Source organism: Coenobita brevimanus, chromosome 101 (genome assembly GCF_032717465.1).
Source record: "Coenobita brevimanus isolate Jiangsu-jjx chromosome 101, ASM3271746v2, whole genome shotgun sequence".
Lineage (NCBI taxonomy): Eukaryota > Metazoa > Arthropoda > Malacostraca > Decapoda > Coenobitidae > Coenobita > Coenobita brevimanus.
This window is the reverse complement of record NC_137054.1, coordinates 13,720,802-13,741,486: the sequence shown is the minus strand read 5'-3', so window position 1 is coordinate 13,741,486 and position 20,685 is coordinate 13,720,802. Positions and strand designations below refer to the sequence as shown.

The following is a 20,685-nucleotide window of genomic DNA, read 5'->3' as shown; positions in this document are numbered from 1 at the left end:
GCATAAGTGGAGGGGGTGCTAAATTTAAGGTGGAGTTAATGCAAGATGTTGGCCAGACTGTCTAGCTGTGGGTGGGAGGGGCAGATCTGAAGTTTTAAAACATCACATAATTCTACATCACAGGAATTCAAGGACAGGGCGACATGGAGACGATTTGTCTGTGGCCACCCCTTACGGGATTGAGGCGTCTCGCGATACAGACAAAGGATATTTAAAGCTGACAACCTCTTCACCACAAGGACGTAATCTGTATTCTACTCAAGCGCCCGAGGAATCCATAACATCCCACATGGCGAAGGTGGTAAGTGGCAGTGCGAAGAGACGCAGCCGATGCTTTCTTTTGCAACGCGTCGAAGCCGGTATCAAAATCTATCGCTCTTCCTAAATACGTCAGTCAAATGGGTTCGAATCTCTTTAGTTTAGCACTCTTGAAGCGAAGGAGGATCTAAATAAATGAATGAATAAACAAAACAGAATCTTGCTGGCACTTTTCAGCATGGCGGCAGCAAAATAAATAAAAGCAGAAAGCCATCACCATAACGAAGGGGTTGAACCAGGTCGTGATGCGCCCGGTTTCAACATGGCGGCGGCAATGGTTGCTGGGGCCTACTTTCTCCACGGTATACACGACCCCAAATTCATCCCGCGCCACCTCCACCAAACCAGCACCTAACACTATGTTTTTTAGCCTCTAACTTGCCCTGCTAAACCTGTTCCTTGGCTCCTGTTAGGTTGCATTTTTAAATCCATTTCTGTCAAATATTACGATCTCACTCAGTAAGGAAGTATGAATAGAAATCTAAATTTCTTGCCAGTTTGTGTAGCCTATAAGAAAATGAAAACTAGAGCTATGATTTAAGCTTCTTTGATAACAAACGGGAGGAGTAACACAGCGAGTTTACGCATAAGTAAATAGGAAAGCAGACGAAGACTTAGCATGCTGTGTATGGGAAGGAAGGTAGGTAAGTGAAGGTCTTGTAACAGTACGGTTGAGGGGTAGTTACCTTGATCCCTCACTAGGTAACTTGTGGGAATAAAAAAAAAAAAAAAAAAAAAAAAACTGGTATACACTGACTTTACCAACACCATCTGTTTATTTATGGAGTGTGCTGATATTTTTCAGCTTAATATAATCCCTCCTTATATGCCTTTAGCACAGTCTAGGGTAACAAATTTAGCTATACGCGAAAGATATACTGTATTGCAAACTATAACTATATAAAATATTTCCATTCATAAGGCACTTTCAGATCAACTCATTAGCAACACCACGAAAAATGTTGTTCTATGTGTGGCCTTTCCAAAATACTGCTTAAAGGTTATACCAAATCGAAACTTGAAAACAAAGAAAAAACTCATACTACTCTACGGCAATTTCAGAAACGCCACCATAAAACACCATAAAAGTTCCGCTATACATATGGCCTTGGCTTTAGTCACGCTTCCACAGTACCCTCTATAGGTTTTTACACGTTTACAAATTTCAAGATTTTTTTAACACAAATTTAGAGATTTCACGATATTTACAAATGTCCAAAGATTTTACGATTTTTACGCATGGTTTACAGATTTCACGATTTTTACGCATGTTTACAGGTTTCACGATTTTTACAAGTTTTGAATTTCACAAAGATACTCGTAACCGGAAATCAGATTATTTACCTTCTCTCCTCCTGCCGCAGGCAGTACTAAATTCGGATATACATTAAAGGTTCCTCTCAATATTTAACATCTGATTCCACTAAGTTCCGACAAAAAGTATTTACAGGTAACAGCAGTATGAAATAATAATAAACGCCTGTCCTTTCCCCCCACCACAGTCTCTCCTACACCAACCTTCAACACCAAAAACATATCCTTTAGAACGTGTGGCTTTGGAATCACGCAGTTTCTACAGCATTATCTATATATCACACAAGTACTGGAAAAAAGCTACAACTCCTTCACCTTTCCCACCCACAAAGTCTCTTCTACACCAACCTTCAACAGCACTGTGAAAACTCCGGCTGAATATGTTGGCCTGGGATCCGACAGGCACGGTTAATAAATTCCACAAACAGTATTAGTAAATTTGCTTAGGATCTGCACAATACACACCCACATCCACACCCACACACCGGCACTCCAAGACGCCCCCTAACACACTGACTGCTGTATGACCCCCAGCCCAAGCCGACACATACATACACACACTTTCCCCCCTTCCCACCCCTCCACTCCCCTTCCCTACCTTCCCTCCTCATATGCTCCTCCCACATGCCCCAGCGGCTCCTCCCTTTCTACCCAGCCTCCCCTCCCCAGTTGATGACGTCAGGGTGTGGCAGTGACGTCACACCTGGGAGACAGGTAGGTAACCCACATCTCCCCGCATACCAAGCAGGAGAGGGGAGGATGGGGGGGCTAAGACAAGTAAGGGGGAAGAGGGATAGAGATAACGAGGAGGGATACAGGTGAAGGGGGAGGGATACAGGTGAAGAGGGAGGGAGACAGTAAGGAAGAAAGGGTGAAACAGACAATGGAGGAAGGAGAGGTGACCCGTTAAGGTGTGGAAGACAGGTGGGGAAGGAGAGGACAGACAGGTAAGGAAGGAGGGATATAACCTTATGGAAAACCCCTGGCATTATCTCCAACAACTCCATCAGTATGTATGTCATTTTATTCATGCAGCCACCAGACATTCATTTCAGGGGAATGCTTTTGTAAAGAGAAGGGGTATAATACCTGTCCAAAACTCGTATCGATTTACACAAAACGGATCTGCAGGGAGAGAGAGGCTAAATTTAAGTGTGCCTGTCTGCATACCTACACCCCCACCTGCCTGCCTACCTGCGTCTTCCTTCCCTCCTGCCTGCCTGTTTGTGTCTGCTTGCCTGCTTGTTATGCACGCCTGCGTGTGTGCCTGTCTACGGTCTGGTTGGTTTTGGCACTGCATGAGGTCCTGTCCCTGAGCCAATGACAAATCATTTTATTACCGCTCACCCCCCACCCCCCACTGCCCTGCCCACCACCCCAACGCTGGTGCCAACTCTTGACTCAGCCCCGATCACCCACTTCTACATCATCGCCAACACCACCTCTTCGTCCCATACACAACCCTCTTCCCCCCCCCACAGGTAAATAATCAACAGTATTTGCAAGGTAAGAGCACCAGCCATCTGTTATGTCCTTGCAACTAATTACGTGCAGGTAAATATGCAAGTCTAAATTGAAGACAGAGGTAAAGATCATTAAACTACACATGATAAAGTTTAAATCATCTGTTGCTTTATTCCTTGAAACCTAATGAGAAGAACCTGTGTGACTGGCAAGAAAAACACCCTAATTTCTACAGGTAAATAATGAGCAGCATTAGCATGGAAATGCTGCACTATATTTCAGTCACATTAACTTGACCCAGACTTTCATCTTTTTGCAAGTTATTTCGCGTAGCTCTGTTTCAGAAAAAAGAAGATAATGTGACTACGTTCTTTATGTAGCACTTCTTCGTGACTTGCATCATAGTCTAGTGTTAATCTCTTAGTAAAGCTCAACATTCAAGATGGAGGGGTGGAAATTTAAGGCCAAGTTAAACTGAACAGAGTATAGGAGGATAAAGGTACATAATTAACACTTTACGTGGCAGGCAAAGTTTCAGCCAAGTCCTTTAATTTCTCAAGGCTTTGTCGAAACATAACAATAATTTCCTAACCAATCCATTAATAAAATGAGACTCAGTTTAGTTTCATTAATCCGGAGCCTCAGACGTGTAGAGGAGTAACTGATCGGGACTGTACTAACTTTGGAACTACGAGACAGCCAGCACAAGAACAACACAGAAAAAACCTGCTAGAATGTTAGACAACAGCGTCATGGTAATAAAAACAGACGGGGGGGAGAGTATTTGTGTAAAACTAGGCCTAGGAGTTTGTATACATTTAAACAGAGTGAGGGGGTTGTGCGTGCGAATTTATGTATATGACTTCCTATACGTATGTGTGCGTGTGTATAAAGTGCACGTGTGCGTATATGACCTACGCGTGTGTAAGTATGCATGTATGTAGACCAGTGCGTGCGTATATGATCTACGTGTCTGCGTATGTGTGTGCATATACGAAATGTTTGGAGAACGTACCTTAATCTTTCAATCTAATGTATATTCACTACTCTTGCTATCTCCACAGTATTACATTCGGCGAGATTATTCAAACTAGTTAGAAACTGCATTCATCACTACAGATGCTTCAAGCTGAATAAAATAAGTTTGTAAATACGATACAAAATAATACAGTTATCGGATTCATGGGCTTAACGAGTGTGCCCATGTATGTATGTATGAGTGTATTACGTATGTATGTACTGTACGTATGAATTATGTATGAGTATGTATGTGTATGATTATGTATGTATATCTGTACCAGCAAATCATGAAGTCTACCAATCAAATTCTATCAATTACACTCACCACTCTGACATTCATAACCATCACATTAACACTCGGGCTCCTATGACTCGCTCAGGTGATTTAAGTCGTCTGGCGTTATTGGAACAGAATACTAGAACTGAGCCCACCGTGAGAGGGTTAATGGTGCCAGTATTATTATTATTATTATTTTGATTGGCGTGGTTTAACTCAGCCTGATATTATTCCCATTTGTTCACAATTACTTTTACTTTCACGTGGCTGAACTGTGCTACTCTCCCAACGTACAGTATTTCTAGTTTTTGGTTGCATAAGAATCAATGAACCTTAATTATGCGGTAGAGTAATGATTCTCCTGGTTATATAGAGCGTATATAATTTTACCTGACGGAACTGGGTCAATCTCATGCCTTGAATACTCAACCAAGGGTGTATGAAAATCCATAAGCTTCTGTTCAAGAGGTAAGAATAAGTCACCTTGGTTACTAGTAGAAATTACCCTTTATTCTGACTACACTTGGCCATTAATTGAAATGAAAAGTGTTACATATCTCAGGGCATTAAAAAAAAAAAAAAAAAAAAAAAAAAAATGTTCTACTGAGAGGATAAAACACATTGGGCCCTACTTTGATTCTCCTCCACATAACTATAACTGATCAGGTTCCGAGTCGGGTAGTGCTGTCTTCTCACAAAATAATTAGAGCATACGGGCATTATTCCCTCACTAGGTCTAACAATCAGTCACCAGTTTCACATCTACCTTACTCAGCTTGATAAGGTGAAAATATTAACTACTAGAAAAAAAAAAAATTATCTACCCAGTTAGATAATGAAAAAATTAACTTCTGGTATGAATAAAAAAAGTAAGAAAAAATGTAAATTGCAAAAAACACTTCACCAAAAAACCTGACCAGTACTCTAACTGGCTGACCTCGCTCTGACCCGATCTGACAACCTGGATGACCCTCTCTTACCACTTCAACTGACAGCCGTGATCCCAATTCTCTCTCTCTCTCTCTGTCCATACGAGTGAGTGCGTGTCCTTTTCCTTGAGAGATTATTTAAGCTCTATGTACTACAACAACTAAGTATTTAGGGATGAAATTTACTATACCGCACATTATCATACTGTGTCATTGGCATATATTTTCAACGGGTAGGAGAGAGAGAGAGAGAGAGAGAGAGAGAGAGAGAGAGAGAAACTTGCAATTCCACATCCACAAATCATTTCGTTACATATCTGTTTTAATACATCCTCATTTATTTTTTTACCACCTCATTCTTCCAATCCACTTTCTCTTCTTGGATTATTTACGTGTTAACCTCCTTTTCTTTTTTACTGTGGTCTCGTTTTTCCCTCACTATCTTATTATTATTATCATCATCATCTTTATTATCATTATTAGCCCATCATCTGCCAAATTTATGCTGCCCAAGGACATTTCAAACTGAATGGGTTAGATACCACCTTAGTTAACTCTTTCACTATTCATTATGGGATGATTAATCTGAAAAAAGTCATCTAGAGGCAGGAAGAATATGATGATGAAGGGTTAAGGTGACTTTACATTAACCCATTTCACTAGTCGGATGCGCTCATTCAGATGAATAAAATAGTCTGGTGATGGCAATAATAATAATAATAATAATAATAAATATTGATAATAATAATAATAATAATAATAATAAATAATAATAATAATAATCAGAAAATGACAATAGTGATGTAATGACACCACGCGCATTACCAGGTGAAAGTGGGAAGAACACGTCAAATTGTTGCAGAACACAAAAGGTGAACAAAACTGAACATTATAATAAAAGTTCCCGACCTTCTCTTTTGTCATCGTTGCTTCCTTGCACATTCTTCTTACCCTCTCTTCTCTTCCCTTTCCTATACTCCTCCTCTCCCTTGCAGTTCTTTTCCTTCATTCTGTCTTCTCCATCCTCTCCTTCCCACTGTTTTCTCTTCCCTATTGTGTGTGTTGCTTCTGCGCTGATAGTATTTCCTCTCCTCCTTCCTTTTTCTTCTCCCTCTTCTATTCCAATTCTTTCCTTTTCTGTGTTGCCATCCCTCTTTGTGCTGATAGTACATTCCTTAACTATATTTCTTTTGCTGTTTTCTTCCTGTTTGGACAAAATAGCTGCCTCATGTATAAACGGGATTTATTTATTTATTTATTTTTTTTTCTGTGGTGCCACTGTTCGTTTTTGTGTTACTAGTATTTCCTCTTCTCCTCCTCCCCCACTCTCTCACCTGTCCAATCCACGGCCCTAAGTTTCTTTTTTCTCTTCCACATCCTCCTCCTAACGTCTTTCACCTTTCCCCATCTCCTCCCATGCTCTTTACACCTCCCTCTCCCACTTCGTCCTTCCTATTCAATATCACCTTCCCCTTCCATGCACCCTCCTCCTCCCTCTTGTACACTTCCCTACCTCCAGGTCCAACCTTCCCCCTGTCCTTCCTACCATCCCTCTATTCCCCGTATCCACCCCAGGCCTGGACAGACGGGATATCCAGGAATGCTGTTACCTAGCCAACCGGGGGGCCTCTCAACCCCGCCCTCTCCCCAACCCACATCCCTCATTCCCTTCCCTTCCCTTCACATACATTACTCCCTCACTTCACCTATCCTTCCCCTCCTCTCTCTCTCTCTCTCTCTCTCTCTCTCTCTTCCCTCATTCACCTCCCACCTCCCTCCCTCCCCACCTCATCTCCCATTTCTCTTCCTCGTTATCTTTCACTATCGTCTCCCTTCTGCCCTTCGGAATTTCCATTCCAGGCTCCGGCAGTGAGGTAGCTGTCAGTATATTTCATCAGTTGTGTGTGTGTGTGTGTGTGTGTGTGTGTGTGTGTGTGTGTGTGTGTGTGTGTGTGTGTGTGTGTGTGTGTGTGTGTGTGTGTGTGTGTGTGTGTGTGTGTGTGTGTGTAAATATGTGTGTGTGTGTGTGTGTGTGTGTAAATATGTGTGTGTGTGTGTGTGTGTGTGTGTGTGTGTGTGTGTGTGTGTGTGTGTGTGTGTGTGTGTGTGTAAATATGTGTGCGAACGCGTGTGCGTACAGGATGGATATTATTTTCAAGCTTATATTTTACTGCAAGTTACTCGTCTCCCTTCGCCCTTACCAAGAGAATCTGTGTTCTAAATTGTATACCACAATGTTCCCTCATTTTCCTGCAGGTTTTAACTACAATTTTTCGTATTTTTCACTAAGCTTTTCATGTCAGTTTGTTATAAGGTTACATGGTGTTCCCTCTTATTTTCCTGCCGTATACGTTTTCCTTTCCCACTATCCTATAAAATTCCCACGTCTACCTTCTCCATACTGCCTGCCGCTCCCTCTGACGTTTTCCCGCCGGATCATAGTAAACAGGCTGGTGGTGGGCCGGGTCTAGCCTTCTTAACTATCCACGTCATTCTTGCAGCGTCGTCAAAACCTCACACCACGCCCTTAGGAACTGCATTGTAAAGTCTAACCGGTTTCTTACAAGGACCGTGTTAGGGTTTTATGATATCTTGTGGATTTTTACGAATACTTCTTCACTCTTCCACAAATTGACTCACACCTTTACCTTCTCATGCAATATTACTTCCATATTCTTCTCAGTGTCTTATTCACTCCCCTCTCCCCAGTCGTCTGTCACTTATTTACCCAGTCTCTAGCTTCATTCACCTCTCCCTCTCTCTGTTCCTGCAATCTAGTGTTATGTCCTTTCTGTATGCCTTTTAAATAAGAGCTCCCTAGTAAAAGCAAACCCTTGCCTACTGCAATTATCTTACATTGTTATTCTCTTTTCGTTCTCTTTTCAACCCACCATCTTTCCACTACCCCTCTCCCCAATTCCTTCCCCCTCCTAACAGGTCACTCCAGACAGATACCCGACTCTCAAGGACACTCCCAGTCTCCCTGATGTCTCCCTTCTACCTCCCATTTCCACCGTACTTTTGCCCTCTCCTTTCTTCCTCTTACTTTTCCATTTTTCTCCGTTGTACTTCTGTTCCATTTCTCTCCCCTTCTCCCTGTCTCCTTTTCTTTCGTCTTCTCTCCACTCTTGGTTTTAACTCCTGTCTACTCAACCATTTACTACCCATTCTACCTTGCTCTTCCCTCAAATGTCTTTCCCCTTTTCCTCTCCTCCCCTTCGCCCTCTACCGTACTCCCCATTTCTTCTTTCCTTCATCTTGTCCAAGCCTTAGTATCCCTCCCTCCCTCCTTCCTTCCTTCCTCTCTCCCTACCTCCCTCCCATCCTTCTCTTCCCTCCCTCCATTCCTGCCTTATCTCTCCAAGCACTTCTCCGCCCCTTCTTTTTTCCTTATCTTCCACTTCCCACGTCATTTTATCCCTTCCCTCTCTCTACCTTCCTCCTCTAACCCTACCTCTCTCCCCTCTCCTCCAGTATCACCCCTCCTCCCTCCCGTCCTCACCCTTCCTGCAACCTCAACGTTCTTCACCCTTTCATTTCATCCTTTTACCACACCCTCATAACCTTGGCGGACGGCCAGTGGTGTTTCTTCCCTCATCATCATCATCATCCTTACTTCCGTCATTAAAAAGTATTATTGTCGCCAGCCACACTCCATGGTCATCTGGTACAATCGCCATTCCTATGCATAAAACATCACATCGCCACCCTGAACCACCACAATAACTACCGTATCTCCATCACCACCACCACACCCAATATCGTTCTGCACTGTCACTACCACCAACCACAATCACCCTCTCAATCACCATCATCACATCACCTGACCAGAACCTACATTACCTTCCGTCACCGTCACTCAAACAACCACCACCACCACATCACCTTACAACGCCACACCCCCTCCACCACGCTAACAGCATCAAGTTATAACCGCCATAAAATCCTCACTGATAACACCCCAAACCCCTCCCTCAGCCACAAGATCCGCTAACCCTTCCAAGTCCTCCCCATGCTGTACACCCACGCAGCATTTTCTTCAGGCTAAAACCAGATTTTTTTTTCCCCAGCTGAACATCTAAGTCAGTGGATTAGGACACCAATCACCTCTGACATCAACCCCTTCAGCAGAATGACGCCCTTTTGACGCCCTTTTCTTGACTCTCCAGACGATCTTTCCATCTTATTAGACTTTCCGGACGAAAAAATATATATATATTGTTTCAGAAAAAACACATCTCACCCTAACTACAAGATGAGGCTCAAATCGATTAAGATGATCTGGCATTAGCAAGAATAAAGAGAGAGAGAGAGAGAGAGAGAGAGAGAGAGAGAGAGAGAGAGAGAGACGCAAGGACAAGTAAAATCGTCTGTTAGAAGTAGGAATACAAAAAAATCAAGGGAGTCTTCCCACCCACCCACCCAAAATATAAATAAATAGATAAATAAAAATCTTGGTAATAAAGACACTAAAAACAACTACCCATTAATAGCGGCCATAAACTAAAGACATGCGCCATGTCACCCCTTAGTAGCAGGTATAAACAAAGCTAATGATTATAAAGTAGGAAAATATTAAGCCCCGCTGGAAGGAAAGCCCAAGAGGGATTCAGGAAGTGCGTCGCAGGCCTTAATTTGCTTTTTGTTGTTCTTGTTTTTGTGTTCCCAGGCTACTCTGAAACGCGTACCCAGTGGACTTCAGGCTGAAACTGAAGGGGTTAAAAATTGCCTCGATTAACACCACGAAGACTTACTTGTATCTCTATTGATGTTACCTTCTATTCTGCCCACAGGTACGAATACAAATCCGGTTAAAGAATTCTGAAGGGAAATCCCCCAGAAGGATACGGGAAGTGCGTCTCACGTGTCAGTGGATTTAATTACCACCCATTACTCACTCAAGCATATTATGTTTATTTTAGTTATTTAATTTTAATGCCCCCTGACTTTTTTTTTTTTTTTTTTTGGGGGGGGGTTTACGTAGCATGTTAACTATATACGGTACATCCTTTAACACACACACACACACACACGCACACACACACACACACACACACACACACACACAATCGTCTGGTGACTGAAAACAAAGATACAATCGTCTGGTGACTGAAAACAAAGACGTCATCGTACTGAAGAGTTGCCAGTTGAAGGAGGCTCGTATGTTGAATAAAAGTGTGTCAGTAAAAAGAATATACAGTACATCGATGATCAAGACACCATCGTTATGAAGACTATGGAAAAAAAAAATCTGATTCCTTTTAAGACTTCCACGATCATTTCCATTTCGTATTTTTTTTAAGACCGAAGCTGGCAAGATAGATTTTTTTTTTTTTTTATGTGAGTGTTTTCTTGTAAATGACTGGCGTATGGCAACACCTGAAGGGTGCTTGGAGGGCAAAGGATGATGAAATATACGGTGGTGGAGAGGAGAGGAGAGAAGAAAGAGTAGAGAAGAGAGATGAGGAAGACGACGACGAGGAATGGGAGGGAAGTGAAGAGAAAGAGCAGGATGAGGAGAAAGGAGGATGAAGATAAGGTTGGGGAAAGGAGCGAGAAGGAAATGATGGAAGTCGGGGGGAAAAAAAAAGTATGAAACAGAAGGAAACCATAGTTCAAAGGTAAATAGAGAGAATGGAATGGGGACATGGAAAAAAAATGGAATAGAAGGAATTTTGAGAGAGAGAGAGAGAGAGAGAGAGAGAGAGAGAGACGTAACACTAAAGGATGCTTGAAGAGTTAACTGGTGAGCAATGGCAAAAAATATAAGAATGGAAAAAGGGAGAAATGGGAAAGAAAAAAAAAGTTAAAACGAGACAGTTGACGGATGGACCCGTAGCGGACCGAGCTGAAGGGCGGGTTAGATGAGTTAATGGACAGGGAGAAGAATAAATAGGTAGACAAAAAAAAAAAAAAAAAAAAAAAAAAAAAAATGTGGACGGGAAGTGAAGAGACGGACCGGGAGATATAAGAAGGCCTAATGGGAAGAATTTATGAAGCATCTTAACCCAATTATTACGATAAACACGTCTCCATAATAACTAACTTTACCATCATTTGTTTAGGCATTCGTATTATTTCCACTAATATCTGATAATCACTGGTTTCAATGTGAATTATTGAGCAGCGGGTGAGTGAAGCAAAGAATATAAACAAGCAATCCTATATACATCAGAAATCTCAAAGTTTATGAATTTGGCTCCAAGTGTCCCTTTAGCCTACCTGTCACCACCTTATCTACCCTGAGACCTGACCCCCCACCCCCTCCTAACCCACCCCTACACCACTGTGTCTCTGACGTCTGAGGAACACCACTGTCCATTATAGTGACCAATTAGTGGCTAAATGGATGAGTGGCCCAAAATAAACAGTGAACCTCAAATAATGTTACAGAATTAAAATCATAAAAGTTCCTTCCACCTCTTTTTTTAATGTTATACAGTAGCTACATTTATTATTACTACAGTACTTTAATATAAACTTATCAATTTGAAGGTATCTGGAAGGACGGTAATGTAATAAAGCAGGGACATGACTGATACGTAGCCTCCATCACTCCCAAACTTCCCTACCTCACACATCCATACCCTACAACATTATCTCACCTACATCTTCCTACTTCTTACTTTTCACCCTCAAATCTTTCTCTTCCAAATACCACTCTCCGGTTCGCTCTCTTCCTCCCTCCCTTATTTCTTTCGTACCCTCCACCTTTCTCCTCCTTCCCCCTCCCATTTTTTCGACCCTTCTCCCCCTTATACCTTCCCATCCCCAACCCCCTCTCACTCTCCGCCTACACCTTGCTCCCTCTCTCAGGTTACTATAAAGGGTCGCATCACAAACCTCGATATGCTGGGAAACTGAACTGGTCTCTCCCTATCAGGGCACGCACTAGATATGACGGATGAAAATGTTGGCTACTTGAATAATAAACACACGAAACTCAACTCGTCTCTCCTTAATAAAGTACATGGTAAAGTAATGACTATGACTGGACTATAGGAACATAGCCTACCGATTTAAAAACAAACAAATTTTCTTAACACCGACAATATTGCCCTCTCAAATGCTGGAATCTAAATTAATCTCAAGGTAATACGCAGGACGTTAAGACAGAATAAACTATCAATTTAACCATTTCAGTCAATGACTTGCTACCATCAGACTATTCAGGCACCTTAATTAATAGTTACCTCGGGTGCTTTGTTATAGCAATCACTAATCTGAAGCTGAATTAAACTTTCTACTAGTAGAACGAATAATTATACTTGAATGATCACAGTAAAGGGACTAAAAAAAAAAAAATATTCTGGCATATTTAACACTTCTCATTAATGCAAACTCGTTTAAGTGAATCCATGAACTTCGACGTCTAAAATGTGTCAAAAATAACACTAGAATGTGAACGAGGAAGTCAAAGACAGGGACAAGGCAAGTACTAGTGGTTGTGGTGCTGATGGTGAACGTGGTGGTGGTGGTAATCATAGTGACATGATGACACTGTGGTGGTGGGCTGTGTTCGTGATTACTGTCGATGACTGAGACAGTTTTGTGACCGTGGTGGGGGAGATGATGACTGTGGTGGGCTAATCGTAGTGGGGTTGGTGGGTCGATGCAGCAGGTGTTCGTGGTGGTGATGGTAACTGCTGTGGTGGAGGTGGGGGTAATTATTTCACTGTTCTAAATGCTGAAATTTATAATGTTTGTGGGGGTAACGCGGTGAAGCTAGTAAATGACAACTGCTGCAGAGGCTGGGTGTTCGTCGTCGCTGTTACTCGTTAGATATTACAGTATTCAAGATTTGTACTGAATCATCTCATCTTTTTGTAACCAACCCATCACACAAAAGTCTTCTAATAAATTTTACAAACCGCCTTAATATTCTAACGTGCTAGGATTTTTATTTGCTCCTTCACGACGATAGTGTGGTTAAGTTAAATCTTCCAACGATCTTACTTTTCTTCATAAGGCAATCTTCGAGAAATGGGGGAATTAAGGCCAAAATTAACCCCTCCAGTTCTAATATAAACACCTCTTCCTTACCGATTTATTCTTGGATACGGCCGGCTAATATAGTTTAGTACGGTGTTTATGCAGAGTACCGTGACATTACAATGATTTAAGTAACAAAGAGGACTGAAAGGTGTAATAAGCCAACCAAATCGCCTAGGAAGTGGTGTTTGGGAGAATACGGGCCAAGTCTTCCCTAAGTATCCAGAAAATCATTTAGTCAGCAATAACAAGACATCGTACTGACGGCCAAAATTAGTGACAAAAGTACATATTTTTTTTCTATCAAACACTTCTAGTCTACGTACTGAAGGGGATAATGATAAAAGTAAGGGCTGAATTCATCTATCCAAATTTTCATACTTTTGGGATTAATGACCAAAGCTGAGCCAGAGACAGTTTAATACCTTTTATTTTTTATCCCTACTTTTTTTTTTTTCTGTGGGAGTGGCAGGCAAAGAACCCGTTTTGTGCAGTTGTCTAGGAGCGTGTACAGTTAGTTGCAGGGGACTAGGACACTGACTGCCTTGGATCTACGTGACGGAAGTAGGTGTGTGTGCGCGCGTGTGTGTGCGCGTGTGTGTGTGCGTGTGCGTGTGCGCGTGTGTGTGTGCGCGTGTGTGTGTGTGCGTGTGCGTGTGCGCGTGTGTGCGTGTGTGTGTGCGCGCGCGCAATAATACGAACATAAGACGGGAAGGAGGAAATGGAGAATACGACGGGAAAAAAAAAAAAAAAAAGACAAGTAATACAAATGGAATGCAAATACACCTACTACACCTTTCGAGGCTTTTTTGAGTAGGCTACGAGGAAACCGGAAAAGGGAGTATATTTAAAACAGCGTAATTAGGTGGAAGCAAGCTATTTACACATTTGTCGCTCGATAATTAGCTGCTGGTGTTTCTGAACAAATTACAGCTTAATAGTACAACCATTAAAAAAAAAAAAATTGGTATAATCAGCCACATAATATGTAACTAATAATCCTGACAACCTCCACGTCACTGGTCAAATATCACTTGCCCAGACACCCTGGAAAAAAATAAATAAATAAAAATAAACCGCATATATACCTACCTCCCCCGGCACATACATGCACACACGCATACACGCGCGCACAAACGCACGCGCGCGTGCACGCACGCACACACACACACACACACACGCACGCGCACGCGCACACACACACACACACACGCACACACACACACACACACACACACACACACACACACACACACACACTAATTACATGTGAATCTATACATGGCTAAAACTTAACCAATGCCGTATTACAGAAAAAGTAAAAATACCGTGACGAGGTACAAAAGCAGAGTCATTTACCTACCTGGCTTACCTGTTTTTACTCTTCACCTGCCTAATGTAGGGAGCCAAACAACAAACCCTGCAACTTCACTGACTCATCCACCCTACCATACCATACCCTCACCATCATCCACCCTACCATACCATACCCTCACCATCATCCACCCTACCATACCATACCCTCACCATCATTCACCTACCATACCATACCCTCATTATACAGCCTGCATGGTCAGAGGTATGGTGAGGAAGTAGTCAGCATCACGCGCCATTATCACTGATTTTCGATGTATACCAGATATCGGTTCTCTCTCTCTCTCTGTGCGCGCGTGCACGTGTGTGTGTGTGTGTGTGTGTGTGTGTGTGTGTGTGTGTGTGTGTGTGTGTGTGTGTGTGTGTGTGTGTGTGTGTGTGTGTGTGTATAAAAAGCAAGTCTACGTCAACAAGGTGCCTACAGCACTATCATGCACCCTACTGACATTACTGTTTATCCTCAGGCTGCCACGGTGGGCAAAACACACTGCCGCTAACCTTCGCTCTAAGAATAAGGTGGAAGGGGGCGGAGTGGAAGGCGAGACGAATGGAGAGGGGTGGAGGAGGAGTGGAGGCGCGAAGGAGTATTAAGGAGGTAGAGGAGAGGAGAGACGGGGGAGAAGAGGAGGATAAGAAAAAGGAAGGGAGGCAAGCGACGTAGAGAGGGGTGACTGACTACTTAGAAATGGGGTGTGGATTCATGTGTGGCAAGAGAAACTTACGGGAAGAGGAGGAAGGAGGGGGAAGAGATAAGCGGTGGGTAGTGAAATGGGAAGAAGAATGAGGCGGGGAGGGGAAGGGGATGAGATGTACAAAAGAAAGCAAACAGCAACAAACCTGTTGGCCCTTTCGTAACTGTCTGGTATAGGGATGGTCGCACAAAACTATTCTATCAGTTAAGGAGAAGGACAGAAAAGTAGGAAGAAAGTGGAAGAGATGGAAATGAGAAGAAAGGGACGAAGGGCATGTGAGGGAAATCTGAGAGGCTGAGGGAGGGCAGGGGGTGGGATGAGAGAGAGAGAGAGAGAGAGAGAGAGAGAGAGAGAGAGAGAGAGAGGAGATGGAGGTTAAGGAAGAAGCACGGAGAAGTGAAGGGTTTGATAAAGCATGAGAAAGGCGGCGGGTGTGGAGAGAAGGTGCATGACTTGTTGAGAGGAGTGAGTAAGGGAAGATATCTGGGGACGGGGGAAGTGAGTGGGAAGGAAAGCGAGGAGAGGAGAGAGAAGAAAAAGGAGAACGGAGAGTGAGAAGAGGAGAGATAAGGAGAGGAGAGAGAGGGAGAGATGAGAACTGGAAGAGAAAGATGTTGAGAGAGAGAAGGTAGAAATTTACAACAGTTGGGTAGCAAAAAGAATAGATTAATAAGCGGGATATAAAAGTGAAAAAAAAAGGGGGGGGTCGATAAAATTTGACAGACAGGATGGGGCTAACAAGAGGGAGAATGAAGGAGGAAAGGGTATGAAAAAGGAAAGTGTGGAGGGAGGGACGAGAGGGAGGGAGGGAAGAGAGGGAGGGAGGGGTACAAGACAGGAGGAGGAGGAAGGTTGGGAGGAGTTCAGGATGGTAGGAGGGAGGGAGAGGGAGAGAAGAAAATGTACTGAACAAGAAAGTGAGGAAAAGGTAAAAGGGGCCGAAAGCAGGAAGGAGAGGGTGGTTATCAGCAAGGAGAGAGGACGAGGTAGAAGAGGAGGGAGGGAGGAGGCGTAACAGAAGGATGACAGGTGGAGGAGGTGGTGGTGTGACAGGAAGTGATAGGGAGGGGGAGGGAGGAGGGAGTTGGTAAGTAGCAGAACACATGGAGGGAGGGGGTAAGAAGGGGAGGGAGGGAGGGGGTAAGAAGGGGAGGGAGGGAGGGGGTAAGAAGGGGAGGGAGGGAGGGGGTAAGAAGGGGAGGGAGGGAGGGGGTAAGAAAGGAGGGAGAGAGGGTGGTGAATGGAAGGAAGGAGGTACTGTACGGAGGGACCAGAATGGAAGAGGAAAGAGAGAGTAATATGGAAAGGAAGGGGCAGAAAAGGAAGGAAACAGAAGGTACGGGAGGAAATAAACAGAAGGTAAGGGAAGAAGGAAACAGACGGTAAGGGAGGAAGGAAACGAAGAATGGAGGCATAGAAAGGAAAGGAAAGAAAAGCCTACAGGAAGGAAAGGAAGGAAGGGAGGAATCATAAAAGGAAGGCACAGCAGTAGGAAGGTACGGGAAGGAGAGAGAAAGTAGAGGAGAGAGGAGAGTGTGTGTGGGCGGGGAGGGAGGGGGAAGGCTCAACTGACAGGAAGCGTGAGGGAAGGGAAGGATCAACTAAGAACAAGAAAACATTATATTCACCAAGGAAAAAGTAAGACCAAGGTTCAGAGACTCAAAACACACCAAACTAAATTCAGGGGAAAAATAGGGAAGACACTAAGCTCGAAACTACATAAGGCAATCAAACTCGGCAGGGAAAACTTTATATCGATTAGGAAGGAAAGACTTAGCGACAAGAAAGACCATCTGATACACTAACACAGGAAAGACAAAACAGTGAACTCGACAGGGGACATAAAACACGACAAACAAGGCCTCATAAAACAGAAATAATAAATAAATTCCGTAAAAAATAGGAATACACTTGGACAATAGTTAAAGGAAAATAAAAATGAACGAAACTACCTGGGGTAAATAATACAGGAAAAAATAGTTAAGGAAGGAAAAATTAAGGAAACATGAAATAAGCGTAGCGAGCAGTTGATTATGAGGCAAATAAAACAAGACATTATGTGAACAATGAACCAGATACGGTAATTACACACGGGTGATGAACAATATAACCCCACAGCTGTCACACACACACACACACACACACACACACACACACACACACACACACACACACACACACGCACACAATCACGTTTCACATAACTCCACAGTAAAAGAAAACCATGCAGAAAATTAACTCGCAAAAACGCTGCCCAAATTTATGGTTTCAGTTAATTACCACGATTTAAGCAAAGGAAATTCACCCACAAGATAATATAAACCTCAATACCAGAAGAGCATAATTTTTAAAACAATGAAAGCAATGCAGAAAATTAACTAAAAAATAAAAGTTGGTAAATTTCTGGTTTCAGTTAATATCCATGCTTTAAGCGAAGGAAAATCACCCAAGATCATTTATATAAACCTCTAACAAAGGAATCAGTTTCTAAAATCCACTTTCACAATGATTATCATTTTTGGAGGGGTGGGGGGAGGTTAATATTATTCCATCTGTCTTCCTGTTTACTAATCTATCTCTTTGCACTGCTTCCTTTTATGTATCTATAACTTCTTTCTTCTGTCTATCCACTTTATTACCTATGCCTCTTCATATATCAATTAATTTCCCCTGCTCTATATACATCCATCTATCCTTCCTCTCCTCCATCTACCCATTCCTTGCTCCATTCATCCCTTCATTATTTTATTTTGATATAGATTCCTCACTCTTTGTATCTATGAACTCCCTCCCTTCAACCACACACTAAACTCTCCCTCCCTTTATCCAAGAGTCCAATCAACTTCTTCCACCCTTCCATCTCTTCCTCTAGCACCATCAGCCATCCATCCATACTTCCCTTCCTGTATCCCTCCACGACAGTTTGTGCCAAAGTTCGTCCCTATATCTCATCTTTTCACTCTCCTCTACTAGCTTTAAGGTGAGAAAGGCTTATGTTCCTCTCCCCATATATAAAATTTTGATGAGTGAGAAAGGAAAGTTACTGATCTGCCCAAGGTGTGAAGTAGACGCAGTGGCATATTACTTCTGTCTCACACTGTACTTAACCTTCCGTCCTACAAATCCAGCCTAGCCACCCCCCCCCCCTTCACTTCCAGTACCGGACGGGGCAAAAAGCGGAAAGGTCACTAGCTTTTGGAGAGAGGAGAGGTCAGGGAGAAGGGGAAGAGTGGAGAAAGGAATATAGTACTGAGGTAAGGGTTCAAAGAGGAATATAAAAGAGGGAAGAGTTGTGAGGAATACAGTACAAAAGCCCGTATTCTCGTCGGTTATGAAAGCTCCCTAACACCTCTTCCTAAGCGATTCATTTTGCTGATTACATCTTTATACCCTCTTCTGAGTTCATTAAAATCATTCTGATATCACCAAACATCATAAAAAACATACAAAACTAAATCAATCACACCAAATAAAAAAATAAATCGTTACGGAAAAGGTGCTTGGGACTCCCCTTAAGCGACGGTAACACGGAGCAAACTTGAGAAATTAATAAACCCTTTACGTACAATTTCAGTCCCAACTTGTACTGACCTATGAAATGCAAAACTTATTAATCAACATTTTAAGAAGTAGGAGGAAAACTGTCCACCCTGGTATATATTGCCGTCTATTTTCTAACTTGCTAGAAAAAACAGTCCAGCCAGTTAAAATAAAGATTTTGATTTCACACATGCGAGAAATCAAGCCTCTTAAATCCTAACTTGATTTTCGTCGTCTTTATATCTCTAACTTGACCAAAAACAAAGAGGGAAAGTCTAATCATAACTAGCAATTTGGAAATTTTGTAAACTTATTTCTAACTTAGAGAAGAGTTCAACCTATATTTCTAAGATGGAGGAGGCAATAGTCGAACTTGTTATATTTCGTTCTTAACTATTCAGATATTATTACAAAGAGGAAACAGTCAAGTTTTAAGTATTTGTCTTAATTAGTCTTATTACGTTAAATGCATACAGCCAGGAAATACTACACCGCCCCTTTTTTTTCTATTCCAATCGACTAATTACATACTTATTACCATGTACGACAAACACACACACACACACACACACACACACACACACACACACACACACACACACACACACACACACAAACGTACCGGATGTCTAGATCTCTGTATTCAATGGAACGGATATCCTCAAGGTGCTTAGCTATTAATCATTTCCCTACGATGACGTCTATTGTTGTTGCCCTCAGACGATTTTCATCTCACTAAAGACCCCTCGTACTGAAAGAATTAAAATGCTCTCTCCTTTAACCCACCCACCCCAGTAAAAATCCTCTCGCACTGAATGAATTAATACACTACCGGTACCTCCTTAAATCCCTCTTGTTCGTCTGTGGGTGTAATTTTCTTCCTGTCACCTTCAGACGATTTTTTTCAAGCTTATGGTAAACTCCCCTGCAAAAGTTCAGGTCCTCTTTCTTCCCTTCAGTAACCCATAAGTCTGTGTAGAGCTGGATAAAATCTCATTAATGTTTGATTAGTTAGATAATTACCTTTAACTAACTTGCTTTTAACTACCAGAAGAAATATAATGTTATGAACTACTGATAGAAACGATGAGGAACGAACTTCTGCAGGTAACCGTACATACACCCTCTCCAGTTTGAACAGTATCTCCGAAGCTGGGTAAAGTAGTTCAGTAGTAGCAAGAACGAAGTATAAAGGCAGTAATCAGTTCAAAATCTCCGTCTTCTTGTTGGTTATTATTATAGAACAAAAGCTAATACATAAAACAAGTTTTTTATTCAATTTCATTTCTCGTTCAAGTTAAGTCACACCATTCAAAGCATATACAAGCTATTTTTTTCATCCATACAATTATTTCATCCATATCCTCATCAAAAACTTACACACGTCCCTAAGATACTCCATATGCTGCGATAAAAAAAAAAAAAAAAAAAAATCCGCTTAGACTATCAATATATAAAGTCAGTATTTCCATCCAAGAATCACACTAGACCTCTTTCTTCCATCGTACCCAACGATAACTCGTTTGTTCTGATCGAAAATTAACTTAGCTGATTTCACTCTTGTTCCCCCATACTGTCATACACTCGAGCCGGCCGGGGATTTCACCTACAAATTTGTTCCCCGGCATCATCAGCAAAACTCAATACCCATAAGCTTCAATCGTACGCATCACTCGTTAAGTCCCTATCTGCCACGTTTCTTCAGTTCAGTTCAATCGCTAAAGTTCCAGACCATCAAACCAACTCAACAGCCAACCATTAAAAA

General features: G+C 42.3%; 1 protein-coding gene across 4 annotated transcripts in view; it reads right to left on the bottom strand.

The window, feature by feature from the left end:
* bgm (acyl-CoA synthetase bubblegum family member 1) overlaps positions 1–20,685 on the bottom strand; it is a 131,388-nt gene that overhangs the window by 13,558 nt on the left and 97,145 nt on the right. The window contains exon 1 of one of the 4 annotated variants that reach the window (XM_080284399.1): positions 2,098–2,131. The exons of the other annotated variants lie outside the window; for them this stretch is intronic. Coding sequence (XP_080140525.1) covers positions 2,098–2,103 — 6 coding nt within the window. The 5' untranslated portion in view covers positions 2,104–2,131. Of the gene's footprint in view, positions 1–2,097; positions 2,132–20,685 lie in introns of those variants that run through there. 4 annotated transcript variants of the gene reach the window in all.